Raw genomic sequence first — 26,281 nt, forward strand, 5'->3', positions numbered from 1 at the left:
TCCCTTGGTTGATCTGCCAGTTTTATGGTGCGTCGGTTCAGAAAAGAGATATCAACACAAAATATTAACAAAACCCTCTAAAATTTAAACTTGTGTAAGTATGAAGCAAAACTCACAAAATATACTGCAACGTTGAAACATACTATCTAATAGAGTTAGCATCCTTATGGATCAGCAGAAGAAAATTTAAGTTTGATATAGTAAGGGCTTACCTTAGCAGTCCTAATATTGTTGATCCGATATAAATTTCGAACCCGAAAGTTCATCTTCAGTTGGAGACTAGAACCAAACTTCTATAGTAGTATCCACCGTAAGAGTTTGGTACAAAATATATAAGCTACTATAGAAAAATAATGGATACTACTATATATGTTTGATCGACCTAGTCTCCGACTTAAGATGAGATGAACCCTCGGGTTCGAAATTAATATCGGATCAACAATATTAGGATTGCTTAGGCAAGCCCTTACAATAGCAATTATACAGGGTGTTGAAAATGTCTGGAACCAACATTATATCTGGTAAGTGGTTAAAGAAAAACAAATGATATTTTGTGTACGGGTATACTATGGTTTTACCTATCTTTTGGTGCCTTATGAAAATTTTTACCACTTATAGGGAACGTCCTGTGGAGGATGCAGTAATAAGTTTAAATGGAAGCCTATGGTAAATGATACATCATTTTAAAGGCCATTTTTTTCTGAGTAAGGAGCCACAAGTTTCATCTCAAAAGGACCATCCTAGCAAAAATGACGACTGTTTGAAATTTAAATAACCACTTATAGGGAACGTTCTGTGGAGGATGCAGTAAAAAGTTTTTATTGAAGCCTATGGTAAATGATACATCATTTTAAAGGCCATTTCTTTCTGAGTAAGGAGCCACAAGTTTCGTCTCAAAAGGACCACCCTAGCGAAAATGGCGACTGTTTGAAATTTAAAAATTCCGTTCCCTATAAGTGGTTTTTTAAATTTCAAACAGTCGCCATTTTTGCTAGGGTGGTCTTTTTGAGATGAAACTTGTGGCTCCTTACTCAGAAAAAAATGGCCTTTAAAATGATGTATCATTTATCATAGGCTTCCATTAAAACTTTTTACTGCATCCTCCACAGGACGTTCCCTATAAGTGGTAAAAATTTTCATAAGGCACTAAAAGATAGGTAAAACCATAGTATATCCGTACACAAAATATCAGTTGTTTTTCTTTAACCACTCACGAGATATAATGTTGGTTCCAGACATTTTCAACACCCTGTATATAAACAATGCAGAGGCTAAGATAACTGTAAGATTTGATTTTTTTCGGTCCGTTTGACGTAGAGAGTGTTTAATTTTTAAAGAATTTCAATTTAAATAGATTTTAACGAACTTAAATAAATTTATTACAAAAATATCGCTTTTATCTGGTAATATTGAAAAAATGTAATGAAGAAAAGTTGTCATATCTCCTCTTGGACGAAGAAAAAAAACCTGTTCCACACCTTTGCATAGTAAACGACTCCAAATAAACATAAGAATAGGCATCAAATGTAAATTTTAATTTAATAGATACCTGCAAAATCAAAACTAACGATTTTATCAAATGTTTTCCCTGATTAGCTGTGTAACGAGCCTTTTTTTAAAGCTGTAAATAGAAATAAAGTAGAAAAGATCATGATTGTGAAAAAATGTATGACCTATAAAGGGAATATTTACTATTATTTATTTTTTGAACTATTATTTATTTTATTACACTTACTATAAAGACTGACCATAAAAAAATGGCATACCATTTTAAGATGACGCCAATTATCACAAAAGCAATATTCAAACGTCATATTACCACAAAAGATTGAAATGTATCATAATAATGAGTGCCAATACTTAGTCAGAACAATTTCAGCTGCAACAATACCCATCAAATCTGTGACTAATTTTCCAGTTGTCTAACTTTGATGATGAGCTCATAATACTCACTAACTTAATAACTTTCTGCAGAAACTTCTACCCAATGAACTACAGTGTATGAATGTGTTGATAATGTAACGTATATTACTGTAAATTATTAGGGATGGTAACGGTAAGTGGGTAGTTGTAGTTATATAACACTACGAATATAAATTATCATGTTACTACTACTGGACTGCTAAAAATACATTAATGAAAACAGGGAAATTAATATGTAAATGTAACATACCATTAAGCAACTATCGAAATATGAGATGAATATCAGCAACTCAAAGTTAAAGTAATTATTTGACCATAATATCTGTGTATATTATACAAAAAAATTCAAAAAACTTATACGCAATAAAGTAAAAATAAATGTTATACAGGAAAAAAAATATGGATTACGCACAGCAGTTTACAGTATTAGAAACAATAAAACGTCCAGGTTCGGATACAATTTTAAAATTAATACACAAATGCAATAAAACAGAAAATAGTTTACAATTTAAAACGCTTTGAGACGCCTTCATCGCGTTTATAAAATCACTTTAGTTGTTCATTTAAGATCCAAGAGGATTTCTCAGCCTTAATCAAGTCTGATATCAATCACATATATTTTGGGGAAAGGAGGGACAAAGGGATGGAAGGAGGGTAAAAGGGATGAAAGGTGGGGAAAAGGGATGGAAGATGGGGAAAAGGGATGGAAGGAGGGAAAAGGGATGGAAAATGGGAAAAAGGGAAAAGGGATAGAAAATGGGGATTTCTCAGCCTTCACAAGTCTGATATCAATCACTTATATATTGCCACAATAGAATCACCGAATCACTTGAAAGACAATCAACGCCAAGTGATCTGAGACGCTTTCACATTGTTTGGTCAATCACATCCACATTAAGCCTCCGCATGTGTTAATTTAACTGAGTTTTGCTCAGTTAACATTCGTCTAGCTTAAGCTCTTCATTTTAGTAGATGAAGGTGAGACGAGATGTACTTATTAAAAGAAAAGTTTACATTATGTTCAATAAAGACTACAGAATTCAATATTTATTAAGTATACTCGGTGTGTCATTTGTGAGGAATGTGGTTTCATTTGTTTCTAGCTTAGGCAAATTGCTGCAAAGACTACAACAATACTTCTTTTGACATCTTATATCAACAACTAACTTGGAAAAAACACCCAATTTGACTCGTAAAAGTATTCATCAAGATCCCCCCTAACAGGAATTAAATTTTGAGTTAGGTCCCACCGGGAATTTTATAAAGTAATTTTTCATTGAGTTTTTTGTTTGTTTTAAAATTCTTTTTACTGAATAACTCTAATATAAATTTCACAAACATAATATGGGCAACGCATTCACTATTTAGTTATGACGAAAGTTAGAAAAATTTGGTGAATCTGTTGGAAATAAAATAGTAGATGTGAGGCCTCATTGACTTAGCCAAGATCAATTTAAAACAAAACTTATTGCCTTCATTAACCGTAGTTGTTCCACACCGGCCTCAGAAAGAAACATGGATTGCGGGTGAATGATTTAAAACAGCTTAATTGCTTTCACTAAACGTAATATTAATTTAAAAGAACCACAATGAAGGGGGTAGAATGGATACTTTGCAGTAATCTTCTGCACAAGACAGGTTCTAAATTGCTTCTTAAGAAAGGTGAAGTGATAACTAGTAGACGGTTTGTTATTATATAAGTTAAAGAGTAATGTTTTATATATATTTGTATATATATGTTATGATTTACGTTTGGGTAAAACAATGCTGAAGGTAGGTAATGACATGTAAATGCCAAGAACATAAGTTAAAGTTTGGGTTATACAATGTTTGTCCCACAACAAATGTTCAAAGTAATTAAATTTAACTTAATGGTGGGAGCAAAACTCAAACACAAAGAATATTCTTTGTTGAGTATTCTTCTTACCTTTGCCCAGAACACAAAACAATATAATGTCTTGAATAATGAATCGTAATCTTTGTATACATGTGCTTGTTTATGAATAATCATTCAAAGATAACTATATGAAACATAGCATATATTGGAGTAATGGATTTTAAAAATGGTATTTTGGATTAAAAACTATTTAAAGAAAAGTGGGCTAAACAAAGTTTATGGATTACCAGGGCTAGAACCCGTACCTGCACTAGGCTAGCAACCTGCATACAAATAATAAATTTCTAAACACACACACACAATGACACATTGACTAACACACGCTATTAATGTATGTAAATTATCAAACAAATATAAGAAACGCAAAGATGTGTCATTAGGGCCAACTGCCTTTCCATAATATTACTGTAATACAAGTAATAACTCGACATAAGTATTAAAAAAAAAAATAGTAAACGAAAATGTTATAAGTTGAACTTGAAATGAGAATATTTAGCTATAAAATGCATAAATACTGGGTTAAAAAGAATGCTTGGTTGGTTGTTTCCAAATGAGTTGAAAGGTTTATTGTGCAGAAGTTTGGCTGCGGCGTTTCTTGTAAACGATTAATTTTTATCTCTATTTAAAGAAAACAGTTACATAATTCTCAACAATTGTGATAACATCTATTTTTATTTTTTTATTTTACTTTCTTTTTCTAAAATATTAGTTTCAGAAAAAGAATACACAGCTTTATTTGGTAAAATTTGTTTCAAACACAACTTGGCAATTTGTTGTGTGATAAGCCATAGCTTAACATAAAATGTGCCTGGTTATAAAATCTATTTAAAATAATTATATGTTATGTGTAATAATATATGTTACTTTAATTTATTTTTCATTAAATCTGTAAAAATAAAATAATAAAGAAGACACTTAGGCCTAAATCTTAATTGTTTTCGACTTGCCACAAAGTACGAAAAAAAATTAATTCAACTTTAGAATTAGGTGTCAGCGGTTCAAAACTATGAAATTGGTTTTATAATAAAAATGGCAGGGAAACGCATTAAAACTTTTTTTAAATTTTATACTTAGAAAACAACAACTTACTGTTTTAGCAGTTATTAATATTAACTAAAGAGATTTCTAACAAAATAAATTAATCGATCTTCTAATGCATGCGTATTCTTTTTTATGAACGTTTATAAAACCCTAATTAAAACGATTAACTATTATTCTAGAGAGTAAAAAAATCCTCCGGCCAGTGTTTAAATGGATGAAAAAAACTTAAGCGTTTAAAACAAACAGTTTATTATAGAATTTAATTTTTTTTCCGTTTTAGACACATATACGATTGTTAAGTTGATTTGAGCTGTAAAACTCTGCAAAGAAGATTTCGGCAAAAGCCTCTCGATTGTTGTAATAATTCAACTGTAATTGCTGAGCTGGGGAAGATTGCCTCTACTAAAACTTTGTTCGTTCTTTACAACTCGGAATATATCAAGCTGAGTTTGAGGCTCGCGTCGACATCTATTTAAGTGTTTTCAGATTTTGCGATCAGTTTTTAGTTCTTTGTTTTTGTGTTCCACCTAATTTGGGTATTTTGGGAATCTTTGTTAACCAGTTAACTTTACTATCGTTGTTAAACTTTGGTTGTAAAACGTATGAACAATATACAGTATTATTTGTGTACCTATCTGTTTGTTCAGTGAACTCAAACACTACTGAGGTGACGGGGCTGAAATCTTGTTCAATTGTATAGTGCACAACCTGTCTCCCCTAATAAAAAAAAGGAATTTTCAACTTTCAAATTTTCAACTTCACAAAAGGGAAGATGGAAAAAGGTATGGAAGGAGGAAAAAAAGGGAAACGGGAAAAAGGGTAAAAATGATGGAAGACGGGAAAAAGGGATGGAAGATGGGAAAAAGGGTAAAAAGGGAAAAGGGCTGGAAGAAGGGAAAAAGGGTAAAAGTGATGGAAGACGGGGAAAAGGGATGGAAGAATGGAAAAAGGATGGGAGATGGGAAAAAGAAAGAATGGGAAAAAGGATGGAAGATGGGAAAAAGAAAGAATGGAAAAAGGGATGGAAGATGGGAAAAAGGGAATTTAGTGAAAAGGGATGGAAGAAGGAAAAAAGGGATGGAAGGAGGGAAAGAGGGTAAAAGTGATGGAAGACGAGAAAAAGGGATGGAAGACGGGAAAAAGGGATGGAAGATGGGAAAAAGGAAGAAAGGGAAAAGGGATGGAATATGGGAAAAAGGGAGAATAGTGAAAAGGGATGGAAGAAGGAAAAGAGGGAGGGAAAAAGGGAAAAGGGTAAAACGGATGAAAGGTGGGTAAAAGAGATGGAAGGAGTGAAAAAGGGGAAAAGGATGGAAGGAGGGAAAAAGGGTTAAAGTGATGGAAGACGGGAAAAAGCGATGGAAGAAGGGAAAAAGGGTAAAAGTGATGTAAGACGGGGTAAAGGGATGGAAGATGGGAAAGAGGGTAAAAATGATGGAAGACGGGAAAAAAGGGATGGAAGATGGGAAAAAGGGAAAATAGTGAAAAGGGATGAAAGAAGGAAAAAAGGGATAGAAAAAGGGAAAAGGGATGGAAGATGGGAAAAAGGGAAAAGGGATGGAAGATGGGAAAGAGGGTAAAAATGTTGGAAGACGGGAACAAGGGATGGAAGATGGGAAAAAGGAAAAAAGGGAAAAGGGATGGAAGAAGGGAAAAAGGAAAATAGGGAAAAGAGATGGAAGAAGGGAAAAGGGGTAAGAGTGATGGAAGACGGGAAAAAGAGATGGAAGATGGGAAAAAGGGAAAAGGGATGGAAGGAGAATAACAAGGAATGGAAGGAGGGAAAAAGGGTAAAAGTGATGGAAAACGGCGAAAAGGGATGGAAGATGGGAAAAAAGGGAAAATAGTGAAAAGGGATGTAAGAAGGATAAAAGGGATGGAAGGAGGGAAAAAGGGTAAAACGGATGAAAGGTGGGTAAAAGAGATGGAAGGAATGAAAAAGGGTAAAATTGATTGAAGACGGGAAAAAGGGATGGAAGACGGGAAAAAGGGTTGGAAGATGGGAAAAAAGGAAAAGGGATGGAAGGAAGGAAAAAGGATAAAAGTGGTGGAAGACGGGAAAAAGGGATTGAAGATGGGAAAAGGGATGGAAGAAGGGTAAAAGTGATGGAAGACGGGAAAAAGGGATGGAAGGCGGGAAAAAGGGATGGAAGACGGAAAAAGGAAAACCGGGAAAAAAGGGTAAAAGTGATGGAACACGGGGAAAAGGGATGGAAGGAGGGAAAAAAGGTAAACATGATGGAACACGGGAAAAAGGGAAAAGGGATAAAAGGAGGAAAAAAGGGTAAAAGTGATGGAAGACGGGAAAAAGGAAAAAAGGGAAAAGGGATGGAAGAAGGGAAAAAGGGTAAAAGTGATGGAGGACGGGGAAAATGGATGGAAGATGGAAAAAGGGAAAATAGGGAAAAAGGATGGAAGAAGGGAAAAAAAGAAAATAGGGAAAGGGGATGGAAGAAGGGAGAAAGGGATGGTAGGAGGGAAAAAAGGGAAAATAGGGAAAAGGAAAAAAGGGAAAAGGGATGGAAGAAGGGAAAAAGGGATAGAAGATGGGGAAAAGGGGAAAAAGGGAAAAGGGATGGAAGAAGGGAAAAAGGGATGGAAGGAGGGAAAAGGGAAAATGGATGGAAGATGGGAAAAAGGGATGGAAAGAGGGGAAAAGGGTAAAAGGGATGAAAGGTGGGTAAAAGAGATGGAAGTAGTGAAAAAGGGATGGAAGGAGGGAAAAAGGGTAAAAGGGATGGAAGATGGGAAAAGGGATGAAAGGAATGATATTATGGAAAAATGAAGATTTTAAATAAAAGTTTTGTTCAATCATTTTCAAGAGGATATTATCTTTACCTGTTTTTGGCACTTACACAAATGTTTACAACTTAAGACATTAAAATAAATAAATTAAAAACTAGATCATGTGGGCCTAATAAGTCACTAAATGTAACTAAATTAGTGGCATTTTAATTAGCAAAGTTGTGTAACCCAAAGGTCACATTTGTACTAAAGTAGACTCTACTTAGTTTCGTTTAGTTTAATTAAATACATGGGCTCCAAAAGTATTAATTTCCTTTATCTGACTGTACCTCCTCTAGTGAAATTTTCTGCCGTCGCTGATCATAAGAAAGCTATATTTTCTACATGAGCTTTTTTCCCTCATTAGAAATATATTTTGTAAACATTCTTCATTCATAAAAGGTAGTACACTCCTGTTTCCCTTTTTATCTAGTGCAGCTAATTTTATGATGCCATTGTTTTCCACAAACTATTTATAACTAAAAGAGAATAAAATTCAGTTCTGACCCACATCAAGGAGATTCTACAACCAAAATGTACCAATTGTATTTTCCTCTTTATTATTCTCAGATATTGAACAGTAGTTCAACCCTTTATTTATTTATTGCATTTGCTTGTAGAAAAATATAGTCTTTGTTTATCTTTGGGAAAGATTTAACAGATTAGATTCAATTTTTTTAGCGAGTTATTTGTGTCTGGTACTTTGATTTTTAAAAACTTTAATTTGTAATATAATTTGGCTGAGCCAGTAAAAATACAAGATTTAATGTATACAAAAATTTAAATTTATTGTCGTTCTAGTTTCGTGGGAAAATATCACATTCAAAGCAATTAAGATTACCCCAGGAAGTTGGTGATCAAGAAACTAAGTTTGTGCTGCGGCGAGCAACTTTAAATTGTATTTTTAATTTATGTTCAAGATGTTTCCTAGTCTCCTTAGTCGGTCTTTATAAAATATACTTAAAAGAAATCTTACATATACATTTTTCGGTTTAAAGTAATACAGTTTGCAGGATTTCAACACGTATACAAAGAGCTTTTAATATAACTAGATAACCTGTTGATCTAAATAAAGCAAAACTGTAACTTGTAGTCTAATAAAAGAACGAAAACGAAAGGTATCAATATATAGTTAATGTCACAATATGTTTCCCGAATTACTGACCTACTTCCAATTATTCGACCAGCCGTTATCGAGTTATGGCTGTGAAAAGAAAACTGCTTGCGTATTAATTCTTCTAATATATAAAATTCTCGTGTCACAGTGTTTGTCTGCAAACTCCTCCGGAACGACTTCACCGATCGTTATGAAATTTGGTGTGTAAATTCTGTAAGTATGCGAATCGGACGTAAACTATTTCCCGTTTCGAAATTCTTAAAAGGGCTCCGCCCCAGTGGTTCTGGAGTTTCCCATGTTAACCTTATGAGAAATGGAATTAATGAATCTTAACAGCTGTTTCAATTAAACAAGTTGGTTCTGTTCTATGATGTTCATCAATAGCATTAAAGTTACAAGGATTACCAACAGGGTGCAGCACTATTATTTCTTTTACATTTATGACAACAGCTAATTTGCAACCAAAAGGTGAGTGAGCGTAGCGAACGAACTTCAACCTGGAGGCGAGTGAGCGTAGCGAACGAGCTAACCTGAAGGCAAGTGAGCGCAGCGAACGAGCTCCAACCTAAAGGTGAGTGAGCGTAGCGAACGAGCTCCAACCCAAAGGTGAGTGAGCGTAGCGAACGAACTTCAACCAGGACGTGATTGAGCGATGCGAACGAGATCATCTTGAAAATTAAACGTAACGGTACTTTCTTTCCATCGGTCTTGTCTTAGGGGAAACCTATAACTTAGGCGATACGAAGTTCGCCGGGTCAGCTAGTATATATATAATATTAAGAAAGTGCAATCTATTAGCACTTTCTTAAACAAATGTTTGAGTATGCTTTTTATGAGTAGATGGTCTACTCATAATTACTGTTGCAATAACATGAACAACTACCATTTGGTAATAACAAGTATGATTATAAGACCGATTATGTGTGATTTGTAATGCCTTATACAGGGCGGGGCAAGGAAATATCCCTACTTTTAAGATGACACTGTGAGTAGTGGGAGTGTGCTGGAGGAATGGGGTTAGGCTCAAATGAAGCTATTGTTTTGGGAATTTCTAAGAATATCACTTTCAGTAGTAGACATGGCTTGTTCGAGTGAGCAATGTGCTTTTGCATTCGAGATGTTTTTTTTTTCAAAAATCTGTCTATTGTTGCTGTGCAGCTACCGTTTGCTGCAAACTTGTTATCGGCTGGCCTGTCGCAAAGCTGTTACAATTTGGTGTGGGTGAATTACTTTCGTGTATTTGGAGGATATTTGGAGCTCAAAGAACCGTCCGGGGTCTTGAAAACATTGACCTTGTCAGAAGATCGATTTAGCAGTCTTCTCAAAGTTCTGCTTGTAAGCATGCATCCGTGCTGGCGTTTTCTAGTCATACTGTGCCTCGTATTCTCCATGGCGACCTACACCTCCATCTATACAAGAGGGTAGTTGCTCATGAACTCACACAACGGGACTGGCAACAAACGAACGCAGGCATTTGAAATCTTAATTGCGGGACTACCTAATGCTGCTCGGGTTTTGTTTAGTGACGAGGCACACTTCCATATTTCTGGAGCGGTAAATCAGCATGTACTCTATTGGAGTGATGCTAAGCCTAGGGTAGTTCAAGGGAAGACCCTAGATGCCTTAAAGGATGCAATTCACCCTGAATTTTGCCGCATTCCACAACAAATGCTCCACAAAGTTATTATGAGCTCCAGAACCAGAATATAGCAATGCATTTAAGATTAGGGACACCACTTGCAGGATATGCTGTTTAAAACCAAGCTAAGTTATATTAAAATAAACTCCCAGACGTGACCTTTTAATCTCAATAAAAAGTTTGGTTCTAACATTTTTGGTTGTCTTTAAATGTACCTTCAAAATTAGGGATACTTCCCTGCCCCACCCTGTATCTATTCTGACAATAATATTTTATTGTCAGGCTGGTAAATATTACAACTACGTTTTGTCCTATGTTGATGCATTTGGCCATAAATTGCTAGATAAAACCACGTTTGACAGCTGATTTGCGTTGGATTGTCTTCAAAATTTGGTTTGCATTGATACATTAGTGTTGTATTCTATTATTGTTAATTTTGTACGTCAAAAATAGTTTTAACATATTGGTACATTTATTAAATTACCAAAACATTCCGTGTATTTCTTATTCGTGTGTTTCTACATCAGTGGCATTTTTATGTTTGAAAAGGAAACTGTAAAATAAATGTCTTTTATAATCATTTCATAAGGTTTTTAAATACGTTCGATCCGAAGTTGAAAAAATATATTTTTTTTAATTTTGATGACGTCACAATACGTTTCATATATTTTGTAATGTGTTTTTTTGACGATAGGGGATTTTGGACCTTTATATATTACAGGAATTGAAGCCGTAATGCTTTTATTCCATTCATACCGGATTTTGTATACGAGAATTTCAAGAAAATATTTAATGATTTCTAATGCGAAACCTATTATTCTGTACTTATTGAAAACATATAACCCAATAAAACAAAAATAATAACAACCCCCAAACTTTAAGTTAGTCAGATTTTTTCAATTCTTAATAAAAATTAAGTAACTATGATCTTCGAGTAAAAAGATATTTATTTTTAGTTCCTAAAAACGAGATTTCACAAAACAAAGAGAATGGATTTGAGAATGGATTTAATTGACTCTGACGTGCAATATATTAGTAGACTAAGGTTAGAGAATCAGGACTAAGCTGTCTGGATCTTAGGGAAAATTGGATTCTTAAGTTACTCCTGTTTACTTTGTTCCTTTGACTTTATTTTAAATGAAGTGTTCCATTGAGATTTTTAGGGATTTTCTGTGGTTACATTTAGAAAGTATTTTAAATTTTAAATAGCTTCCCAGTATTAATTAATTAACTATATTTAAAAATACCCCCGCCGCAGCAAACCTGCCGACTAAGCGAATTTCCATTTGTCTGAATTGATTTTCAGTTAAATATATTTTAATAACATTAGGTTTAACGAGTACCTAGGTTTGCTGCTACAAGGAAACTAATAAAGTGTGTTTCTGAGTAAAATATTGATAGCTTAGTACAAAATAAATAAATTTGCCAAGTTAAAATTTGATCAAAATATATTCATAAACAAGCAAACTACAACATTTGACAATTTTCTCCATAAGAATAACATGGGAATTTTAAATTTACAATTTTTTTAATTTTCTCCGTTACTAATATTCGAACAAAAATACTTTTATATACTAAATTATTTGTTTTTTAAGCTCTTTAAAAAGGTTTAAAGAGAAATTGGGAAATTTTGTGTTTTGAGGGTCAAAAGTGAGAAAAACCAATTTTTACCCCATAAAACCCCCTGTAAAGCCCCGTTCCCATGGTCCGATCGTGCTGGTTCGCGAACTCATTCAAGTTTATCCCGCTTTACACCTTTAAACCAAATTTCATCAAAATCGGACAAAAATTACTCAAGTTATCGCGTTCACGGACGTATATATATATATTTATATAAGTAGATAGTAATGTACCAATCCTAGACCAAAAAAGGAAGACTTTAATAATTTAATGAAATTTGTTGTTTTTCAATACTAATATGTTAAATTTTTGCCTCTTTTAGGCCAATTTCTAACATTTTCATATTTTTCTAGAAAAAGTATATAATTTTGATGAAATTTTCATGAATATGTCTATATTTTCCATAAAATTGAGTACAAAACAAAATGTTTTTAAAAACAAGTAAAATTTTAAAATTTAATGAGTAGTTTTTATACAAATTTAACTAAAACAGTTTCTTTATCTTTGAATGTTTTAATTTCAGTAATAATTAAGTTTAAATCTTTTTTATTTAATTCTTTAATTGTTTTTTCATCAAATATATTAATAAATCTATGAGGCAAATGAACTTTACATTTTTCTAATTCAACAATAACTGTTGGTCCATATTTATCTTTAACTTTTTCAAATTTTTCTATTTTATATTTTGTATTCAATTCTAAACTTTTTATTGGTTTATATTCTTTGAATTTACATTCTCCAATATTATTAATCTCTTCTAATAGATCCATTTATTACAAAAATAATTATAAAAATTTTAAACAGTTAATAATTGAAATATATGAAAAGAATTTTAAATAATAAATTCCATAAATTTAATAATTTATTTGATAATTAAACCTTAAATAAACCTTTACAAACTTGTTTTTTTAATCAATTAATCTACTTCAAGATTTTTATGATATAAAAAACTTTAATAATTTTGATAAATTTCATATTTTTTAATAGTTTATTTAATAATTAAACCTTTATAAACTCATTTTTAATCATTTATTAACGCGTCGCGATTTTTGCGACGCGTCAAATATTTAATAAATTCCTTAAATTTAATAATTTATTTGATAAATAAACCTTAAATAAACCTTTACAAACTTGTTTTTTTAATCAATTAATCTACTTCAAGATTTTTATGATATAAAAAACTTTAATAATTTTAATAAATTTCATATTTTTTAATAGTTTATTTAATAATTAAACCTTTATAAACTCATTTTTAATCATTTATTGACGCGTCGCGATTTTTGCGACGCGTCAAATATTTAATAAATTCCATAAATTTAATAATTTATTTGATAAATAAACCTTAAATAAACCTTTACAAACTTGTTTTTTTAATCAATTAATCTACTTCAAGATTTTTATGATATAAAAAACTTTAATAATTTTAATAAATTTCATATTTTTTAATAGTTTATTTAATAATTAAACCTTTATAAACTCATTTTTAATCATTTATTCACGCGTCGCAAAAATCGCGACGCGTCAATAAATGATTAAAAATGAGTTTATAAAGGTTTAATTATTAAATAAACTATTAAAAAATATGAAATTTATCAAAATTATTAAAGTTTTTTATATCATAAAAATCTTGAGGTAGATTAATTGATTAAAAAAACAAGTTTGTAAAGGTTTATTTAAGGTTTAATTATCAAATAAATTATTAAATTTATGGAATTTATTAAATATTTGACGCGTCGCAAAAATCGCGACGCGTTAATAAATGATTAAAAACGAGTTTATAAAGGTTTAATTATTAAATAAACTATTAAAAAATATGAAATTTATTAAAATTATTAAAGTTTTTTATATCATAAAAATCTTGAAGTAGATTAATTGATTAAAAAAACAAGTTTGTAAAGGTTTATTTAAGGTTTAATTATCAAAAATATCTTTTTATATATTTCAATTGTGAAATCATAAAAATGTTAACAAAATGATAATCTTAAGATAAAAAGATAAGTATTGATTTAAATTGAAAATAAATATCACCAATGAAAAGCTTGTTAAAAATTAATGCTATTTCATATATTATACATTTCTGTACGATTAAAGATAATGTAAAAATCAACAAAAACAAATTGCGTTGTAAATATAATGTTATTGAAGGAATATTAGTCTATGGCCTAATTTGTTTGGTCGATCTTTTTATGAAAATAAGTGATTGAATAAAATAATAACCAGTTGAATGTTAGTAAATTGCAGTGTGGATTAAAATAATTATTTTGATTTATCTAAACTAATCGAAAAGTATTTTATAATTAATGCTTGAAATGTATAATCAATGGTTAAATAGTTAGCTAATGAAACTAGCCGATTGAACAAAAAAAAGTTTCAAGTTAGCAAAAATCTCGTCATTAGCTATCATAATGGGTGTGGCTCTGTCGACTGGCTGATTTTCTATGTATATTCTCATTTTGTTTTATGAAGAAATATTTAAAATAAGAGTATATTGATGGTAAAAGTTTATTATTTATTGATTGAAGATGAAGTATAAAGAAGATTAACTATGAAAATTGTGAAACTATCGTGTTGTGAAGTGAAATGTGTTTGAAGTGTTCATCACCATATTTGGATTGTTCAAGTGTTTTTAACTAATATTTTAATAAGTAAAAGTGATTTATTGAACTATTTATAGACTATTTTTATTGTTTGCAATCATAACTTGTTTATAAAACAATCCGAATTTTCAAGGTCAAGTGATTGCTGCTTTGTTTGATAGTTTTTTGCCAAACCATATGACATTCAAGGACAGTGTGCTTCTAAAGCACGCTTTGATAAATCTGAATTGTACAGTAAATATTTTGTGTAGAAAAATTTAAGTGACTGCGCTGTTTTATTTGACAGTTTTTTTGCTAAACCAAATGATGTTCAACGAAAGCGTGCATTGCATGCACGCTTTGATAAATCTGAATTGTACAGTAAATATTATTTGTTTATGTTTGTGTGAGTTATTTTTCTTACCGAATTCCTATTCAGTAATTCAAATGTTAATATCGAATGTTTCAACTTATTATTCGATTGTTAATATCGAATGAAATTATTTGAAATATATTGTATGTTATTGTATGTTATTATTGTATGTTTACTTGAGTGTTTGTAAACCAATCTTAGCCAAATTTGAAACATACACTCATCGAATATTAAAGAATGTTTTCGGCTTATGTTAAGGGTACTTTCATCCCCTATTTTTTAATTTTATTTATAAAAATTCTAAAAATGATTGAATAATTCTGAAACTTAAAAATTATGAAAAAATATGTTTAAAATTAATGTCTTTAATACAATTTTCCAATTTAGGGTGAACTACCCTTAAACTAAAAACCTTAATAACTTTTTTGTTTGTTAAGATATTTACATGAAATTTGGTATGATATATCTATAAGGTAAGTACAAATTTATTAAATAATAAAATTTAAAATATTCATTTCTTGTGACCTTGAAAATCAAACATTTTTATTTATTATTATTTTTTTTATGAAACAAATTTTAAATTAACAATAGTAGTCTCATTATTCATAAAATATAATAATATTTTGAAAAATATGTCAAAAAGTAGTAAATAAATGGTGGTTTTATAATAATTTTATTTGATTTCAGTTATATCATTTTTAATTACATTATACTCTAATAATCTTTCAGACACAACAACTACATAGCAATTAGTTTTACTAGCAACAGTTATATCATAATCAAAATCCATATTTATTATTATATCATTTTTCGATCCTGAAATATTTACAGTAGTTTTTGTAGTATCAATCACATACAATGGTCTATTTTCAATGAATTCTGTTGGATCATAATACATTTCACTATTGTTATAATAAACCTTTTTATAATCTTGATACATTTGATATACAATTCTAAATTTTTCATTATTTATATCTAGATTTATTAATTCATCAGGATAATAGTGACCATTTAATTTTACTCTAATATTTTTAATATACATACTATCAAATTTTGAAGTGTCATATAATTGATCATTAGTTCTACCTTTTTGAAAACCAATTATTATAAATTTTGGATTATAGATGTTTCGATAAATATTTGTTATATCAAAACTAACTGTTTTTCCAGTTATCGTCTTTTGTTCAATACATTGCCAATGATTAAAGTGAAATAGTATTTTTTCTTTTTTAGTTATTTCATTAATATATTGAATTTTACTTGTAGTTTTATACTCAATTATTGGAACTCTAATAAAAAAGTCATCAATAATTATTTTTCCAGCACTTGGTAATGTAGTATCATCAAAAGTTCCATCAACTTTTTTAGTTTTCCATCTAAAAATGGCATCATTATCTTCAGATCTAACAAAACATATATTGAATCCTCCTTTGTATATTGGAACATTAACATTTTCAAAGAAACCTAATCCAAAATGTGATAGATTACCCACAGCTTCAAATGTTTTTTTGAAATCTGATTGAAATCCATTACAAATGTTGGATACTGCTTCTGTTTTTGAATAAGTAACAGTACCTTTTATTGTACTTAATTGTCCAGGATATTCAATTTCCTCAATTAATTTATTATGTTTTCTAATTTCAATTTTTGAAAATAAGAATGGTACAAAATTATTAATCAACTTTACATTATCTGTAGCACCATAGTCTCTATCATCAGATTTTTTTAGTGTTCCTGAAATATAAAATTGAAATTTAGATGTACAAAAACCATCTCCAAAATCAATATTAAATTCAGTTTTTTTGTTTGGTTCATTCAAATGTAGTTTAGATAGAGGATAAAAATTTTTATATTCAGCTCTTTCAATTTCATAAGTATTAGCCATTTATTAAGGAGAAATTTATGAAAAAAATATGGAAAGAAAAAGGTTTTTTAAAACCAGTAAAATTTTTGTAATAAAGAATAGTTTTATAAATCTTTTTGGAATAATTTAATCAATCTCGTCATAATCCATTTTTTCTTTAAACTGTTCAATATTCAGTGCATGATCTATGATGAATTTTGCTGATATATTTTGATATTGTAACACTATTTCCCAATCCAAATCATTTTTATATTTATCAATAAAATCTTCATCTAAATTTTGATACTTACAAACCAAATTAATATAAGCATTAAGTTGATAATTAATAAACTCATCAATAAACTGTATACTTAATGTTTGATATCGTGCAATTTTTTCCCAATTTAGTTTATTTTGAAACAATCTGATCATATCTTCATTCAATTCATATTTTTCTGAAATAATATTCCAATCTTCATTGGTCAACATAAATTGGTTTCTGATAATAAAAAGATCAAATGAGTTATAGTTTGCCATTTATTAGGAAGAAATTTTTGCAAAACAACTTTTCTTTGAATTACATATACAACATTTTGCTTTAATCATATTTTTATTTTTTAATTTTATTGCTTGAATGTCTTTAGAATTGGTTTTTTGTTTACATTTAAGACAGTAAATTAACTCCATTTATATAGTAAAAATTATTCATCTTCTTGGTTTTCTGTATTAAGTTTATCTTCTAATGTAAAACTTGCTATTTGTGCTAATCCAGTAGTTACTAATCTTATCACTTCAGCAAGTTTACCTTCAAGTTGTTTTTCTAAATCTTCAACATATGTTTTTAGATTAAATAATGAATTAACCAATTCATTTAAATCCTGTTTAGTTTTTGAATGATCATTACCAATCTTAATAATAGAATTTAAAACTTCATTTAACTCAGATTTTATAACAACATCATAATCATTAATACTTGGTTTTACATTAACAATTCTTCTAGAATTAATACTTAAATAATTTTTAGATAAACTAATAGCATTAACCAAATTATTAGTTTTCTTAATATGGTTTTTTAAATCCTTATTAATATCATTAAAAATGGAATTTAATTTTGAATTAATATAATCATTTTTTACTTCAATTAAATCTTTTTTCTGTCTACCAAATAGATCAAATATATTTAATGAATCCATATTTATTAAGAATTAATTTATAGATTATGTTATCAAATCTTGTATTTTTATTCAACTCATTTAATACAAAAACACACAAATGACCACATATAGGTGGATCATCATAATTTTGAATTTGTGAATCATTAAAAAATATATTGTCTTTTCCTAAATATTTAACAATTTCCTTAAAAGGTTTATTAACAATTTTTCCATAAGAATCAAAGTAATATTTAATTTTATCTTTTTTATAATAACATATCCAATGAGTTCCATTACCAGAAAAAGAATCTAAATTGACTATACCACATTCAAATTTATTAACAGTTTTTGGAAGCATATCTCTCATAAAAACACCTCTAAAATTCTTAATATTTTGACATAATTTTTCTAAATCAGCTAAAGTCAATGGGTTGAAATTTTTTTCTTAACATATTTTAATGTTTTTTCATCTAATCCAGATCCTTTTACATTAGCTAATTCTTGATCTAACCAATTAATAAAGTCTCTAAATTTAGGAATAACATTGTCTTTTACTACTTTAGCTCCTCTTCTAACTTTTGGTGTTAAACTATTTATGCCAGGAATATAATCAGCAACATTTAATATTTCATTTAATAAACCACCATCTTTTATTTGTTTAAGTTGATTGTAAGAAAATTCAAGTCTTAATCCAGTATTTAATTTTTTATGTTTTTCTAATTTATTCAATTGTCTTTTAGTTAATAATAATATATCATTACCATTTTTAAATTGATCTATTTCAAATTGTATAGTCAAATTTTTATTTTTCTTAAAAGCAGATTTAATTTTAGATTTTTGATAATCAGTTAAATTTATCTTAACTTTCTCCATTTATATAGGTTAAAATTTTAATCCTATTTCTAATCCCATTCCAAATTTTCTTTTTAACCACATAGCACCTGATGTTGGTAAAGCAACTAATCTTTCACCTATATCATGATTACTAGATGTTGCTATATCCCATGCTTTTTCTTGTAATATTTTATCAGCAATATCATTTCTAGATTCTTTATCTTTATGATCTCTATAAAATATATCATGTTCTTTAGCAGCTTTATCTAAATCATTTATTCCAGGATCACCTCTTTTTAATCTTTTTTGTAGCTTAGTTCCAGGTCCTAGATATTGAAAACCAGGTACATGCAATTCAAATGGTAAATTATTTATAAAATCATTTAATAATCCTGAACCTATAATTGGTGATGTTATAGTTGGTAATATTCTTTTTAAATATTTTATACCATCAGGTTTTTCAATTAATTCATCTAATTTGTTTGAAATAAAATCTTTAATAGCCCTTTTTTCATTGATAAAGTTATTATTTCCAGCTTTTTCTTGAGCATATATATAATTGATTATACTTTCTAATTTGTTTAAATCATCAATATATCTGTATTCAATTTTATTTTCTGAATATTTTCTTATACCAGATCCTTCAATATTTCCTTTAGAATCCCAAATAAATTTAATCAAATTCATATATTTATTACCTTTACTTGATTTTGGTTTTCTAGTACTTGGATCATTATTTTTATAAATTGAATCTGTTTCCCATAAAATTTTTGAGTAATTATTTAAATCATCTTGACTATATAAATTATCATCTGGTTTGTCTTTATATGTCAATAATCTCCATAAACCTTGAGTGCCAGTATATGTTTTACCATTAACAAGTAAATCATCATTATCAGTTACTGTTATTTTATCACCAATCATAAATGATTTTTTATGTTTATCCCAATACAAACCAAATTTATCATCTTTTGCTCTAGGTAAATATTTTTGTGCAATTGGACCAATGATTTTATTTAATATTTGAGGTGAAACAATATTTGGATCTGTAAAGGTTGATTCTTCTTCAATAATTTGTTCTCTTATTGGTCTAAATGGAGTACTTGAAGGTAACATAAATTCTTCTTCAGATTGTGGTATTGATATGTTTGCAAATTGATTAACAATAGGTACTAAATCCATTAAATTTTTATTTTCATTTAAAACATCACCAATTTTATTTTCTACTTTACCAATTGCAGATGTTATTGGTTCATATGCTTTTTGTTTAATTTGTTCATAATTTTCATCAATTTTAATCTGATTTTTAAATTCTTTTATTAATTTTTTTTCAATTTCATCTAACTTTTTAGCTTTGTCAACAGTTATGTTATCCATTTATTAAAAGAAAAAATATGTTAACATAAACATAAATGATGTTAACATAAACATAAACCATGTTAACATAAACATAAACTATGTCGATTAAGCACAATCAATACTACACTAATGATTAATATAAATAAAACAAAAATAATAAGTAAATCTAAAATTAAACACAAACACATCATTTTTTATTTTCTGTAAATTTAATAAGAAAAATAAACACTAAAGATAAGGCAAATATTATTATAACAAATACTTTATCAACAATTAAATCAAGCATACACCACATTTATTTAGAAGAAAATTTTATATTAGAAAACTTATTCATATATTTTCCTTCATTTGTTTTTAATATCAAATTCATAGTTAAAAATCCATAATTTTCTTTCCAACAATCATTACAAATATCCTTAAATTCATTAAATGACATATCAGAACCTACAAAATGATCAAAAATTTGTTTTACATAATGATTATTTTGCTTAAAAATACATAACATATTTAAATTATTCCTTATTAATTTAATGTCAACTTTTGAATAACATTGTGAAAGATAAATACATGATATGTTTTTATGTCTACCCATTACAAAATACTCTTTTATTTTATCTTGATTTTCTAAAATACAATCATCAAAAACAATTAATGAATTTGGTTTACAATCATTTAATGAAATTATATCTTCACATGAACCAAAGAAATTTGCAACTTTTTTGTTAATGTTCATTTCAATATTTTTAAATCTATGTTGTAATTTTATGTATGCAGGCTGCTCTAGTGATTTACTAAAAACATATAAATTTGTGTATGGTATCAATCTTTTATAGATGAAATTTAATAGTAATGTTGTTTTACCAGAACCACTTGATCCTATTATTAACAATCTAATTGGTTGATTATTCTTGATTTTTTCATCATATGTATCAAATTTTATCTTATTTTTTTCCTTTAAAAAATTTTCCATTTAAATAAGATGAAATTATTTAAAATTACAGGCAATTCTTCAAAGATTGAACTAAGATTAGAACATCCAATTCATTTGGATGGAAATTATAGTATTGGTCTTTGTGGATTTTATTCAGATAATTTTGTATTAAATGTACCAAATGATTATAAAAATGTATATGGTTTTACTATTAAGAATGGTGAAAAAGAAATAAATCAATATTTTAATTTAAACAAAGGATATCACACATTAGAAACTATAAAAGAAAACTTTAAAAATAGCTTAAAAGAATTTAAAAAGAAAGCAGATAATTTTGATGAAAATGAGTTTTTATTAGAAAATGAGGGTTCTCTTATTGTGATAAAATCACCTGTTAAAATTATAGTAACAGCTATTATAACTGATTTATTAGGTTTAAAGGATGAAATGATTGAACCAGACACTTTAATTAAAGGAATTAAGTTACCTAAATTAAGATCTTTTGATGTTTTAGAAATCCATTGTAATTTGGTTGAACCTAGCTTTGAAAATCATAATGATCACTCGCATTTACATAAAGAATCAGAAATTCTATATACTTTTTATCCGAATGTTAAATATGGTTCAAAAATAAGTGAAAAACCAAATCAAATAGACTATGTTCCTTTAAAAAATATTAATAAAATTCAAAATATTGTAATATCTATTCAAGATAATGAAGGAAATTTGATAAATAATAAAAATGTTAAGAATATTGTGTATTTAAGATTAAAACAAAATTTCTAACTTAAATTTTTTTCTATATAAATAATGACAACTATTGATTTATTTAATAATAATTTTATATTTAAAAATAAAAATATATTAATTCATGAATCAGGTTTATATTCAATAATTTTAAAATCTTAAATTAATTACATTTTGATCATTTTCCTTAAAACTTTCTTTAACATATTGTATTACTTTATATAAGAATGGTTTTATATTAAAATTAAAGGCATTGTGATAAACATAATATCCTTTATATTTAAAAAGATAAATTAAATATTTATTTGATAATTTAGTTTTAAACAAAAACAATTTTTGATCATATTCACTGTCTATTAATTCTTTTGGTATGATTATTATTTCCATTTATTTATGTTTAAATTATATTTTTATGTCCCCAAGGTAATGTATCAATTCTATTTTCACATACAAATCTTTTATCATCCTTATTACTCAAAGCTAATTTGTTTATTCTAATAGTATACAATTCATGTTTATAACTTCTAATACATGTCATTGTTCTATATTGTTCTATATCATCAAACAAGCATTTCTTAAAATCACTCATATTAATTGTCTTATTTACAACACTTTTCTTGATACCTTTACATTTTACAGGATTTTTATTGTTAAATTCATAACTATATAATTTTGATCTTAATCCACAATATTCTTCTAGTATTTCACCATTTAGCTCATCTTTAAATTTACCAATTACTTTTTTATTTTTTTCAGTGTAACACTCATGATCTTTTTTATAATCACTTGTATCAAACTCATTTATATTTTCTTTAATAATTTTATAAGGATCTTTCTTTAATTCCACAAAATAACTATCAGTGTCCATATATAATAATTTTGCATTTGGATCATATTTCTTTAGCTTATCATAGTAAAATTCATACATTAATAATTTTGATAATTCTAAAACTGAAAATCCCACATATATTGGTTTATCAAATTTAACTTTTTCTTTAATCAAATGTGAAGCAATACAATTTTTATCAAATATACTAAACGTTTTAAAGTTTGGTTGTTTAGCTTGTTTTAATGAATATTCTTCATCACCTAATTTTATATTACATCTATTCCTTACATTTTCCATTGTTTTACCAAATACAGAATTATTCATTAACTTAAAGAAGTCTTTTTCAAAGTCTGATTTTGATTGAGCTCTTAATTTTGTGTTCAGTTTTATATATTTTTCCATATAGTTATCTTGATCAAATGCTATTACTCGATTTACTCTTTTTAATTCTAGACCTTGTTTTAGGTAATATTTTAAGTTTCTTGAATGAACCACATAGTCTTTTTTATCAAATAATGTAGTACAAAGCTTATTATTATAATGTTCAGGAGCTAATGGTAAATCCTTGTGATTATCATGTAATTCCTTTGGATATTCTAAATCAACATCTAATATATAGCCATAATCAGCATTTTCATCTAATTCTAATATAGTTTCTTTCCATTCATTAGTTGTATATACATTTGGATTAATCCATTTAATATCTTTATATGGTAGTTTTTGACTTAAGGCCCATCCATATAAATTGTTTGCATCTACATATAACATGTAATTTTCAGGTTTATTAGGATCATAATTTTTGGTATATTTGTTATTTGCTTTACAATACCTTGTAACACATTGAGAAATTCCACCTCTTATACCTTTTTCAATCATCAAATACATATCATAATCGCTTATCAATTCTAATTCTATTTTTGTTAATTTTAACATAGAGTCCCATGCTAATGATGGTGATGTTAAATAATGTGCAGGATCTAATTGATAGTTCTTTAAACAAACTGATCTAAAATTTTCAAATATATCAGCTGATAACATCACATCTTGAATATTGTACAAATCAGAATAATTTCCTAATGTTTTAACTTTTAATTTATTCCAAACTTTTAGATAGTATTTATAATCATCATCACTAATATTTTCATCAGTTAAAGAACTATAAAACTGTGCTTTATCTAATATTTTATCGTAATTTAATTTTTCAATATCATCTATAAACTCATAAGGAAATATACCTTTAGAAGATAATATTTCAAATGTTTCATCATCTTTTTTAATTATATCAATGTTTTTTATAAATTTAGTCAAGTGTTTAAATTCTTTCAGATTTTTAGCTAACTTATCAATTGATGAGGCCATAAATCTAAACGTATCTACAAATGAGAATTTTACAAATTTTCTAGGTTTATCATCTTCAAATTCATAACCATATCCTGAATTAACTGAATAATTTATATATTTTTCATCAGTATTTGCTATTAAATCAATTTTACCATATTTTTTTGCTAATTCTTTAATAAACAAATGTGTATCATAGTTTGAACTATTATGACAAAACACAGGTATATTTTGTGGAAATTTTAGATTTAAATTACAACTTGAATGTGCTGCACCTCTAAATTTTCCTGTTAAATGACAGTGATCTCTTACCTTTCGTCTTGTGTCATTATCAAAACCAATAGTTTCACAAATATGACAAACACTTGCTTTATGATATTCAATTTCTTCATTTTTAGTTAAACTCATAGGCTTTTTGTTTTTCGAATTATATTTTTTAGCTATATACTTTGAAATCTCATCTAAGTATTCAAATAATTTATTTGGTACATTTTTCAACTCTTCATCTGTTTTTGCTCTATAACAAATTGGTTTATATATTTTATTAGTCACTCTAGAAACTAAATAAATTGTGAATCCATAAGGTATATGTTTCTGAATTTTATTTGTATATGAGTTGTTTGGATTATTTTCACAAGTATTAATCTTTTTCAGAATGCTTTCAAAATCCATATAAATTACAAAAGGATGTTCAAGTTTTTTACAATAATTTTCAAACTTAACAGTTTCACCAGGAAATGGCATAATTGGTCGACAAGGTTCAAGAGATTTACAAATTATTAAATGATTATTCAAATCACTATTTTTATAAAAATGTGTCAAACATCGTCTACAAATATATAGTTTATGACCATCTTTTGAAACTTGGTTAGAAACTAATTTACTTAAATCAGTTATTAATATGTAATGTGAGTTGTCACCATCTTTATAATACAACAAATCAATGTCTAATTTTGCATCATAATTTTCAGATATTTGTAATGGAACAATCTTTTCATCTTCATCAATTCTATAAACATTAATTGACATGGATGGATAGTTATATTTAGGATCAAATGATCTTTTTTCAAACAATTTTATGTCTTTTAATGTTATTGGATAATCAAAACCTTTAAAAATTTCATCATTTATATAACTCTGATACTGTTTAACCCTATCTGGATGATCTAATTTTCTATTTTTATATTTATCAATCGCACATCTAATTGCATAAATGAAGCAATATTCATCTTTATTTTTAAAATTTATACAACTCTTCTTGTTTTTGATTTTATTTGGTAGTTCAATATATGAACCAGCATTTAATGAATTAACTTTATACAATTTGAGATTTAATTCTAAACATCTACTTAATGACCAACCACTACCATTTGATGGTTGATTCAAATTTTCTCTTAATATTAATTTTTTAAACTGATCATTTATAAATTCATTAATATTTAAGATATCTGAACTCCTAAGAGCAAAATACATTGTACTGGTTTGATTTTCACCACTAACCAATTTTCTTTGATATTCACATGTTAAAGCTAATTGTCCTTTTATATTTTTAAATTTTTGTTTTTCAATTAATTTTTGAATTTCACTTCTTTGTGATTCTAAATAATCAGATATATCCAAACCATCATTTGAATTTGTTAGAATATATTCTTGAAAATAACCTTTTAATGAAGAAGCTTCTTGAATATTTATTATATTTTCTTTTAGAATTGGTTTATTTTTAAGATGATCAGTCAATAATTCAGTCAATTCCTTTCTAGTTTTATTTACAATTTTAATATTATTTTTAACAGCTAAATCTTGAATAAATTTCAATGATCTATATTTTAAATTATTAGGATTTTGTTTAATTTTATTTAGTCTTTTAATCAGTTCATTTCTTACTAAATTTGTATAGTTTCTAACAGATAGTTTGTTAGCAATTTCCTTTAATTTTTCTTCTTTAAATAAAGAATAGTTTGTTGGATCATATGACTTTTTTATTTCTTTTAGTTGATCTAGATTTTTGTTTTTATAATCATTAATATAATTTTGTTTACACCATATTTTTAAATTATTAACTTCATTTTCATATTTTATTTTATTTTCTAAATGTTTCTTTGAGTTGTAATGTCTTGCATAGTTTTTAGAATATATATTTTTAATACAATAAGGACATAATATATTTTCATTTCGTCTTTCCATTTAGATGAGAAAAAATTCCTTTATTTAATAAAAATAATTTTTACTTAGAAAATATGTTTTTATAAAATATAAGTAATATACCCAAATTAATG

The 26,281-nt window shown here is 27.5% G+C and overlaps 1 protein-coding gene across 1 annotated transcript; it reads left to right on the forward strand.

Moving 5' to 3' along the window:
- Positions 1 to 7,154: 7,154 nt before the first annotated feature.
- LOC128995702 (cylicin-1-like) lies at positions 7,155 to 7,646 on the forward strand. Its single transcript, XM_054420720.1, has one exon. The coding sequence runs from the start codon at positions 7,155 to 7,157 to the stop codon at positions 7,644 to 7,646; it is 492 nt and encodes a 163-aa protein (XP_054276695.1).
- The last annotated feature ends 18,635 nt before the right edge of the window (positions 7,647 to 26,281 follow it).

Source organism: Macrosteles quadrilineatus, unplaced genomic scaffold (assembly GCF_028750875.1).
Source record: "Macrosteles quadrilineatus isolate MER2022 unplaced genomic scaffold, UCM_ALF_1.0 Scaffold_5__1_contigs__length_97177068, whole genome shotgun sequence".
NCBI lineage: Eukaryota > Metazoa > Arthropoda > Insecta > Hemiptera > Cicadellidae > Macrosteles > Macrosteles quadrilineatus.